At 37.2% G+C, this 11,731-nt stretch overlaps 1 protein-coding gene across 1 annotated transcript; it reads left to right on the top strand.

Annotated features, from left to right (window-relative positions):
• The first annotated feature begins 372 nt into the window (after positions 1 to 372).
• LOC129926352 (uncharacterized) lies at positions 373 to 9,881 on the top strand. The gene is made up of 3 exons (XM_056029693.1): positions 373 to 663; positions 8,751 to 8,858; positions 9,156 to 9,881. Exons 1-3 carry the CDS (start codon positions 373 to 375, stop codon positions 9,609 to 9,611), a joined length of 855 nt encoding a protein of 284 aa, XP_055885668.1. The 3' UTR covers positions 9,612 to 9,881.
• The last annotated feature ends 1,850 nt before the right edge of the window (positions 9,882 to 11,731 follow it).

Raw genomic sequence — 11,731 nt, 5'->3', positions numbered from 1 at the left:
AAACCAGTTCCGGGTTATTGTGACCTGAGATGCCCCGTTTTAGGACAGTGTTGTGAGAAATTCAGTTTGGAGTGCCCGATAACATTGTTCGATAACCAGACCAGTTTTAAAAGTTTTGCTAACTATAAAATAATCTGCGAATATAGAACGTATGTTATCACGAGTTGTCAGAATACGTCTATCGAGGAGGATGTATCTTTAAGGTATATTGATATCGGAGCAAACAAAAGCTTAATCGATGAAATCAAGACCATTGTGCCAGTGACCGACCTAGTGACTGGCTTTACCTATATTAATTTCGGTGTTTTTAAACGCCACGCAGACCATAGGTCAGAACCTGTCTTCTGGAATGTAAAACTTCAGACAGATCTCATGAACCTGTATGAAGCTAATAATAAATCTCTGAATACCAACTACCTTCGTTACATGGATACATCTTTCGAGCCTCCAGAGTTTTTAAAAGAAAGAAATATTTTAGCCGAGTGTTTATGGTCATTTCCTGGCGATGAAGTATTCAAATTCTCTATCCTCATGCAACTGCACAACACAGAGATCACTGTCAAAGATATCAGCGAATATTGGGATGAAATTCCAGGGGGTTGGCAGAAAATTCAATGCGACGTTCTCAAAACTTCTGACCATGAAGATTATCTCCCTTGCCAAGTGAAAGCGTGTAATAACATGAGCCATTTGATTGACGGACAATGCAAGGAATCTAAAATTATACTTCTGGCATATCCGGTCGCTTTTTTTTCAGATTTCAATCATACGAGGATTTCGAACTACATAAAATGTTATCTTTATCAAAATTCTAAACTTCGAGTAAAAGAGAGTTCACAGCTTCCCGCTATTGACTATATCGTGTGGAAAAACGAAATGTATATCATTTTTACATTCAAGGTTTTAGTACCTTACATGAGTAATAATAACATTAAATTACAAAAGGAATACTTTCAGGACATTAGGACCATGTCATGGTCAATGGTCACTCTAATTAAACATTTTAAAGCTACAGGACAAAACATGAATTTTCTATTTAACAATAAGTCCATTGACTTGGAAACAATAAATGTCTGTTTTGCTATGTTTACAGAAGAGTTCGATAAGAACATTACGGAATTTATTGGTAAAAAGTTAGTTTGCTCTGAGCTCCATGCTAATGAGTCATTCGTCGCAGACAGGAAAGAGTTACAGTTAAATTTTAGTTGCAGACAACATTTCGCTTGGACACAAGACCCAACTGTAAATACAGCTAGTCTGTTGTCGAAATACGTCATTGCTTATGGGCTATTTTTTTGGATATACACATAGGCTTATTTTACAATACAATTCTTTTTTTTTTTGTCTTTTACAGAATAAATATAGTTCTACTTGCATCATACACCGGATTTAATCCAAGGCAATCAAATGTCTATTTTGGCTAGGACTACCCTTGCCTATTATTTTAATTTGACTTGAATTGAAACGACTCGCTTAATAAACGGCCTCCCCTGCCCCTCCCCCCCCCCCCACGAGATCCACACGCACACATAATTTTTGAAACCCTAGCCCTACGTGCGAACTTCGACTCTCCTTCGGCTTCAGAATTTAATAATCAAACTATTTAATGTGCTCTCTGTAACCTTTCTATATTTCTCTACTAGTCCAACAAACCCTGTTGGTAATGTCTAATGAAAGAATGTTCGCTAGGAAATCTGTAGTCACAGATATCAGGAACTAATTTATGTAAAAAATGCTTTTGAAACATAAAATTGAAGGTTAATTTTATTATATAATGAAATCAATGGATCTTCTTTTGTATTTTCATGTGTCAAACTAAAAAACTATGTTCGCAAAGTGTATTTCTTAAAATTAGATCTAGGCCTAAATCCTTTCGATCTTTTCTCATGTCAACATTGTTAACCATGGCCTAGATTCATAAAATACTATAGCTGTAATAGAGTCGGACAACTTTATTTTTTTTTTAGGGTCTTAAGTTTGTTTTAGGGCTACAATACATACACTACGGTCTAAGTTAGTACCCAAGGAACATTCCTGCCTAGTTTTATCAAGATTGGTCAAGCGGTTATGATGTCTATAAGTAACATACATACATACATACACCTCGCATTCTACTTTATAATATAGATAGTTCTATTTCCACATTTTTACGACGTTTAATATCTTCATCTGTTCCACCTGATACACTGACTATATTTCCTTACTTAGACTTAGATCCTCCCGCGCTGTTCAGCGCATTGCGCGGCAAGCTGTCTCCACAAAGACCTTCCACTCGGAGTGTCTGAAGCCTCCTCTCACCTGGTGTCCTCTGTTCTGAGGTCCTCCATGAAAGTGCGGCGCTAAGTTTGACGAGGGCGTCCCCTGTTTGCGCTTTCCTCGTATTGGCCTCAATGTCATCGCAACTCTTGGTATGCGTAGTTCAAAATGCATATGTTGCTGTTGAATGACGACTGTGTTAAGGAGATGGATTGGCTTGTCTAAATAGACCACAGCCATTTTATTTGTTAATTACCTTTTTGGTGGCTTATATAGAGATCTTGCATCTTGCAGATCTTAGAGAGAAAGTGAAGATGCATTGATCACACCCTCCGAAAAGATACCAAAGCAGAGCTAGACAGGCCTTATGGTGGAACGTCCAGGGCACGAGACGCATAAGAAAACTAAAAAAAAACGCTGTGACTCAATATTCTAGAGGAAGCCGAGAGGACAGGAAAAAACTAGCAAGAGACCGTGGAGAGTGGTGTGTTTTTACCGAGGCCCTATGTTCCACGAGGAACGCAAAAGAAAAAAAAATGAATATGTTATCGCTTTTCAGCCAATAGCCTCTTTTAAAACCGATTTTACAAGTTTTGTTCTTTTATTATTATTATTTTAATGACACATCAAACTTTTTTTTTAGCACCCTTCGATGGACCGAACCATCCCTAGAAAATTGTTGACTCCTAAATTCTAGATTCACCCGTTGAACCCGTGGTCGAGAGGCCAAGTGCGCTTGAACTTGGCTTGGCTTCCTAGAAGGGGGCTCGTGGTTCGACACCAGACTCGGGCAGAGTTGTGTTTACTGAGCGCCTAAAGGCAGCACGGAAAACCAACTCATAGATACTCCCTCCCCCCAAATGAGATTGGACCAAAAGCGCTCTGAGCATGCTATAAGCATGAAAGTAGCGCTACATAAAAGCTATAATAATAATAATAACATGACAAGAACAAGAGCATTACATGAAGTATTCATTTTGATGACTTTCTTAAACACTTATACATTTCTATTAGATCTGTTAGTTATTTTAACTAACTTTTTTAAAAAGTAACCACTTAGTCGAATGTAATTAATTATTGTGTTTGATATCGACAAGAAAAAATATTGTCTACATTATTGAGATATATAGCTGTAAATGCGGAGTTATTCCCTTTAAATAATTTTTTTTTTTTTTACTAAAAAATTATATATATTTTTTTTTATATTTTGCTTGCTATATAGTGTATTTAAATGTTTACAATCCAATTAGTAATCCTTATCTATAATGTTCTTCTGCTAATACAGTCTACAATCAAGAAAAACGCATAAAACGTTTTTTTTTTTTTTTATATTTCAGAGTTTTTACTTTCATACATGTTGTATGTTGTATTTTACACTAATGGATATTGACTGAACATGTAACAAAAGTTATTTATGATGAGGTTAGATCTGTTAATTCTTAAAAAAAGAAAGTTTGCAAAGAGAGGTTATGTTATCACACAAACACAGTGGCGGCCTCCATCAAATTCACAAATGGACCAGAAATATTCAAGCCATTGTCTGGTTTTGATCGTTTAAAGTAATAATTTTGTAAAAAATTATTTGTCACATAAAAGCACACAGGACAACACGTCGTCTTTGATAAGACTCTTCTATCTCTTCTGGAATAAGTAGACTAGCGTTAACTGATCATCTAAAAACAGCATTGTAATCACAACAAATTTCCGTAAGGATCAATAAAGCAGTCTTAGTCTTAGTCTTAGAAACCTCCCAGATAATGTCGGTGGCACCTGATGATGTAGCCTAGGGTGTCACCTCTCCCCCATCAACTTTCTTCAAACATGTTCCAATAAACACTATTGCTAGTTATTTCTTTTTGTTGAACAAATACAGTGACCTTATAATCTTTTTTTTTTTTTATTGATTTGTACTCAAATGTAAAACGAGTGTCAATTCTATTATAAAATCTGATTGTTTATGACATTTATTCAAATATCATTTGAAATTGTACAATGATATTCAATTAAAATTAGAAGCAGACCTGACATCACTTGAACAGGTTTCCTTTGTTATACTTTAAGACAGAAATAGCATAACGTTGTGCTTTGTCGTTGAGGCTGAAAGTACCATCTAGATGTGTCTAGGCATGTTTGAATATATATCTAGAGATTTTAATATAATAACATACACTAAGGCACTTGGTCAAACGAGGTGTAAGTCTACCTATACCTAGTCAATTTTTGATGGACCTTTCTCCCCCACCCCCACCCTTTACCTGTCTACTACTTGTCTCGTCGAAGTCGAAGAAAGATATGGGTGAATGACAAAAAACAAAACAAAAGAAAACAACATCTCGGAATGTTTTACCCACGAAAGAATGAACATCGAACTTTATTGTTTATTGTTTCACCCACCCATTATGGACATGACCATCGTGACAATATCGCTGGTGTCGTCATGGCTCTCAGGCTAACATCTCTAGATAACTAAATCTAGGCTTGTCTCTGGTTTAATTTTACACATTTGCTAATAGGCCTAATAGAGATTCTGGATGGCTGCCTGGTCGTGCGGTTTGCGCGCTGGACTGTCGTTCAGATTTATCGATGGTCCAGGGTTCAACCCCTGCCCACTCCTATCCCCCGTCGTCCTACGGGGAGGTTTGGATTAGGAAGTAAACTATCTTCAACTCTGAAGGAACATCCGAAACATGTAAAACATTTTTACAACAAACAAACAAACATTCTAGACAGTAATATATCTTTGTCAAATAAGCTTATCTTTATTATCAATTTGTAGATGAACTAAAAACACATCAAAATATTATCAATTTTATCTTTATGGACACTGAAGCTTATCATAATGGTGTCCGCGCAGATTTTTTTTTTTTTTTTGAAATAGGACCTACATAAATCTGCGCGGGCTCTTCCCTTTTATTTTTACATTCGACGAAATTGCTATGAAATAGGCCTACACGTGTTTCTGAGTCTATATATAAGCCAAATAAGCCTGGCCCCTTAACTCTTTCTCTCCGTAATTATTTACCAAGTTCTAGTGAAAACAACGTTGGTATCGTCAGTTAGGAGAGAAAGAGTTAAGTTGATGACTCATTGGACTTAGAACGGCACCTTCGACACGGTCATGGAGGTCAAGCTTTAAAACGTTTTGATCCAGTATCCTTTTTGTCGGGTTTGGGGGGGGGGGGGGTAAACAGTGGAAACCTCCAGTTTTGTCTTTATTTAGATTTGGTATTCTGTTCATTCTATTATAGATCTAATCATGTTGACCTAGCGTGATATAGATCTACTTCTACATTGTATGACGATGCTTATATATCTAGCCATCTCTAAGTACGACTACTACAGAATATAGGCCTATTTCTAGACATAGTTCATATATTATAGTTATGTGCTTTAATTATTTGTAATTGGTAATTATCTACATAGGAAAACAATATAATTTTCATTTTTTTTTCTTAATTCATTTTCTTTTCTACAACTGTTTTAAGACATGTCATTGTCAGTTTTTTTTCCAGGCACGTTGTCGCCTTTCTCTTGTTTGCAAGTGACGTCACATCAAGGCATGTCCCCCCTTTCTACAACCACGTTTCTACTTTTAGGCGATCAGCAAATATATTTTTTTTTTACTTGACCCATCCCCCCCCCTTTTTTTTTTTCAACTTAAAAGGTCCACCCCTTTAAAAGTTGGTCAAGTGCTTCATGGCCATAAAAGTCATTTTTAGCAATTCTTCAAGGCCTTTGGTCAAATAAATTGTAGGCCTATCTGTACGTAAGAAAATACGAAAAACATGCATATATGTAACCCTGCCGGACCAAGTAAAACAAAGGACGTTTGGGCCACGAGGCCTCTTGAAGGTGTATTTTTTAGCTTCAAACCCCGCTGAAGAGGGGTTTAAACTCAAAAACCCTTTGGCTACGGTCATAGAGTTTTGAGTATGTAATTTGCTTTTTTATATTAAAGAGGTGGATTTTAGCTATAAACCCCTCTGGAGGGGGGTTTAACCACAAATCACTCTTGGCTACGCTAATACGCCACCCAGCTCTAATGGGTACCTGACGTTAGTTGGGGAAAAGTAAAGGCGGTTGGTCGTTAACCGTAGGCCACATAAACAGATGGCCTTTACATCATCTGCCCTATAAACCACAAGGTCTGAAAAGAGGGAACTTTACTTTTTTTTTTAGGCTAACTAGAACTATAGAGATTTATAAGCAGGGCCGCCGCTACCTATTTTGCAACGTGTGCAATGCACGCAGCGGCCGAATGCATGGGGCGGCCAAATCATTATTCCAACGTTATCTTTATTAATTAAAATTTTAGTTTAAAAAAAAAAATACTCAAATATTTTTATGAATTCTAATTATTCCATTATCCTTTGAGAAGTATTTTAACAATAAAATGTTCGTACATAAGAAATTATTTAGGAAACTTTTAATAAGAAAAGAACGGATTTCTACGGCTTTTCTCATAGGCGCCTAAATATTTAGGACCTTGAATTTTTGCAGGTTTTCTGTAACATTTGTTAAGGATGACGCTTATACAAGCAGATCAGTCAAAATATGTGTTTCTTCTTAGTATATTTCATATAAATATTGTTGTTTAGTCAAAAAGCCCGCCCTTCAAGTAGATCTAGTAATTAAAACGTCAATGTTAAACGCATTTTCTTTTTTATGTTAAATGGCTGTTAGCCAAGCGTAGAATATTTGTGGGTCATTATCGATGTAGGTTTGTTCTAAGTTGCAGGTTTCTAGCTGTTTGGAACAACTGACCAACAACAATGGGGGGGGGGGGGGGGGCGAAAAAAAAAAAGTTTAATTTTCATTATTGTTATTAATCCGTGTTTCAATATTACCAATGTTTACAAATTTAAATATCTTTAGTCAGCGACGTTGCTTCATCTAATAAGACCTTGTCAAATGTAGACCATTTCTTCGAGATGCGTAATGCAACAAAATGGGTTAAAACTTTTTAAAGAATACAATTGTAAACGTCATTGCTGGTGTGATTCTTCTGGATTTTTTTTTTAAATCTGAGATTGGTCGCCTTTTTTTGGACTATTGCAATTCATTAGGTGACGATTTGTTTGTGAAAATAAGGTCCGCGACAACGACGTCCTACTTAGCACGAAAATGATGTTTAGAAAGATCACTCACATAACAGACGTCATTGTGCTATATATACCTAGAATGTCCCTCGAATAATAGGCCTACTAGTGACCAGGGCTGCCTCTTTATTACTAGAATTTATTTTTTTTTACTAAGATGAATAGTGAGTTATAAAAGAAAACTCATTAATGTTGGCCTTTTTTATATAAAATAGTTTTTTTCTTATTACGGAACTTACTTACTTAGACTTAGGTCCTCCCGCTCCGTTCGGAGCATTGGGCGGCAAGCTGTCTCCACAAAGATCTGTCACTGGCAATGTCTGAAGCCTCCTCCCACCTGGTGTCCACTGTTCTGAGGTCCTCCATGAAGGTGTGTCGCCAGGTAATACGAGGTCGTCCCTGTTTGCGCTTTCCTCATTTTGGCTTCCATGTTATCGCAACTCTTGGTGTGCGTCATTCATTTTGACGTAGAACATGTCCCGCAAACCTCATGTGACGCTCAATGCGACGCTCAGTCACAACCTCACCAAGTGTTTGACTCCAAGGATTTCCTTGTTTGAGACCCGATCTTATTACGGAAAGAGGGTCCTAATCTCCAGGATTGCTGGTTAAAGGTGATGGAAGCTAGCAGGTTTTAAACTTTGTATCACCATCGTGACAGTCCAAAATGAATGAATATACCACACAGACAGACAGACAGACATTCTTAAGACCAAAAGTAGCCAACGGAAAGTTCAAACTTGTAAAACAAAACCAGCTGCAAACTTTTTCAAATATTTTTATTTAATTAAATATAATGTTGTATATATAGAAAAAGCTCTGAAGTGGAACTTTATTTTTAAATTTTCATAAATTTACTCCATACATCACTCTATTTAAAGAGGAACTGCAGAGAGATAATGCATTCCTAGACAAAAGGAGCAGTGGTGACTGAGTGGTAAAGTTCTTGGCTTCTGAACTGAGGGGTCCCAGGTTCAAATCCTGGTGAAGTCTGGGGTTGTTAATATCAGGATCTATAGGGTGCCTCTGAGTCTACCCAGCTCTATTGGGTACCTAACATTAGTTGGGGAAAAGTGAAGGGGTGGGTCATTGTGCTGGCTCCATGACACCCTGGCTAACCATGGGCCACAGAAACAGACATCATCTGCTCTATAGATCAAAAGGTCTGAAAGTGGAAAGAATGATAATGATGCTGTCCTGCAGGAGTTTAGAGCTAAGATTTAATTTGTGAATGAAAGTCCAAACTTATAAAATATAACAAGCTTATACTTTTTTAAAAATGTTTGTTTAATTCAATATAATTTTGTATATATACTGACAGAGTTTGGAAATGAAAATTTATTTTTAAATGTTCATACATGCAATACCCATACATTACTCTGATTATATTTTTAGGTATTTGAAGAGGAACTGCAGAGAGATGATGCATTCCTAGACAAGAAAGATCTGCAGACGCTTCTGCAAGAAGATGACGAATCAGAGGCAGGTCCAAGACGTTCCATTGTAGGTTACCCTACTTATCCTTTATACAGAGAAGTAGCTCTATGGCTGTATCTAGTCTAGGCGCCCTGGAATATTTAATTTGGGCACATTTATTACTTTCAGCGTTGATGATTTTATATTCTATATTATATGTGTAACCAATTGTAATGCTGTAAATAAATACTAATTTCTGCTTCGTTGTTTGAGTGTACTTTTGTAATACTTGTATGCATTAAAGGATCAACATTAAAGAATCATACCCTTAGCACATGGAGCCAGTTGTGTATAGTAAAAACTACCCCCAAGCCCTTTCCATAGGGGGCAAAAGAAATGCCCCCTCCTTCACGTAAATTACTTCTGGCTTCTTTCACTGCCAAGCACTCTCCAAACAGTGAACTTACAGTTGGCGCAAGGGCCTTGGCGAAACATTTTCACAGGGACAAGTCAGACTCCTGGTGTACAGAGTCAGAGGCGGAGAAAAACAGGCACGCACTGCAAATCATGCAAAATGTGTTGGACAATGCTGTTTGGATAAATATCCATTGGTTGCCGCACGATGTGTTTATAATTGAAGCCAGGCAAGATCAGGGTTATGGGTTGCGCTGGTCAGCTGATGGGTCTAATTTCAGAGGATTTTTAGAACCACAGATGATAGATGGACATGAAGTAGGATGGAGGCATTGGACAGTGTTAAGGACACAGGGGCAATCATGTGGAACTAACATTGAGCAGAACTCTGTTTGCTGGACACTTAAAGGCAGCACTGACACCTAGTCCCCCAACTAAAATAGATTGAAGCATTGTGCCCTGAGCATTCTATAAGCACGTACCATTGTATTATAATTTTTGTTATTTTTAAATGTGATAATTTTGTTTAATGTTGATTCTTGGGAATTATTTTTTTTTTTAAACTTAATCATGACATATATGTTTTATAATGAAAATCCTTTCTAAATACGCTATTATTCTTATGAGCGGTATGAAATTGAATCCTTTCATTTTCAATTTTGTTTAAGTATTTCATACTGTCATGGTTTATGTCCAGTGCCAAATTTTCTAGGAAGCTTTTATATTGTGTTTTTTTTGTTGTTATGTTGAAATTATCCTGAGCAATGCTGTCAGCATTTTATAATTACATGGCGCCAAACCAACAAAAAGCTGAGAGAAGAAACTGGCCTATATGCAACTGACCAGACCTACCCATGCCACATATACGGCCTTGCTTTTTAAAGCAAGGATTGGACTTAACAGTCATTTTTGAGTCCATAGGATATGAGAAATGAGCTCATCTTCGATCACGAAGGAGGAGCTATATAATTACATGGCCTAAATCATTTCTATTTTATTGTTCTTGTTTGTACACAAGACTTGTGCAACATATTCTAACAGCAAGTCAGAATTATATATAATATCCGGTGGCCGAGCCTCGATCGGTTAAATAATTTCCTAAGAAAGGTTATATGCCCGAAGTCATTTTGGGAATATTTTTGTAATTACGAAAATGAACGATCAGATAAAGACTACTAATCTGAAGAGTTGCTTTAGTGTTCTGTTCTAAATGTAATTGTACATGGCGATTAAATATAAAGTCTCTTAAGTCATCCTACAGTCTAGACAAACCACGTCCGTCTTATAGTTTTGCAATCCATCTTTTGCATAAAACTAGTGTAGGCCTACTATTATTGGCTTGGAAGAAAGTCTTTGCAGTGTAACTTCTTAGGTGGTTACGTTCAGACATTTAATTATGGGATTTGTATATTCATTATGGCTTTGGTACGTAACATGAAGAGTGCTCAAGAATGACTCTAAAGCTTCCACATGTTCATGCCAGACAATGCCAGTTGTAACTGTACACGCATATATCATGTATAAATGCGATCACATTTTGATAGTTTGATAAAACTAATTGTATACGTCTGTTGAATGTTGCAGGAGCATTCACCAGACCGAATGACATGTACTAACATTGATAGAGTCCAAAATGGAGTAGAAAATGCCGTTAGATGGCGTGCACTTTCAGTTCCTGGAATCTGATAGTTACATTTTGCAATGTCTATTAAAAGAAGAATTAACAACAGAATATACCTTTAATAAAAGTTATCAGGATAACTGTAGTTGTAGACAACGCATCAAATGTTAACTATTAAATATGCATAATTATGAAAACAGACTTCTATATTACTTATACGATACGACTAGGCTCCAAAACTCAGGCCTTTGACTACAATAACAATCTCCCCAGGGGCCGCCACTCTATCCCAACCAGTGGACCAATGTGAGAGGTCCTGGGGTCGATATCCTGCTGCTGCATCATTGTTGTGAACTCCCGCCTTGAGAGATTAAGTACGCTTGCGATTCAAGCAGAGTTGTTTAGTACTGGGTGTCTAAAGGCAGCAAAAACAACCTTCTCCCATATACCCCCTTCCCCCACTGGTCCAGAAATAAGTTTGGACCAAAGCGCTCTGAGCATGCTATAAGCATGAGAGTAGCGCTATATAAAAGCCATAATATATAAATGCAAGTAATCGATGTTTGACTACATTCTGGGCTGTATACTTTCTTTATGACACTTTAAATTCTTAAAAGCACAAATTTGTACAAGTGCTCCTTCCTCTCTAGTGCCGAGGCGCATTCCCTCCTTTCAAATGCTAGGACAAATTTGTACAAGTGCTCCTTCCTCTCTAGTGCCGAGGCGCATACCCTCCTTCCAAATGCTAGGACAAATTTGTACAAGTGCTCCTTCCTCTCTACTGCCTAGGCGCATTCCCTCCTTCAAAATGCTAGGACAAATTTGTACAAGTGCTCCTTCCTCTCTAGTGCCGAGGCGCATACCCTCCTTCCAAATGCTAGGACACATTTTTACAAATGCTCCTTCTTCCCTAGTGCTATTAGAA

Source organism: Biomphalaria glabrata, chromosome 5 (genome assembly GCF_947242115.1).
Source record: "Biomphalaria glabrata chromosome 5, xgBioGlab47.1, whole genome shotgun sequence".
Lineage (NCBI taxonomy): Eukaryota > Metazoa > Mollusca > Gastropoda > Planorbidae > Biomphalaria > Biomphalaria glabrata.
The sequence above is the reverse complement of the archived record's forward strand: the minus strand, read 5'-3'. Positions and strand labels throughout refer to the sequence as shown.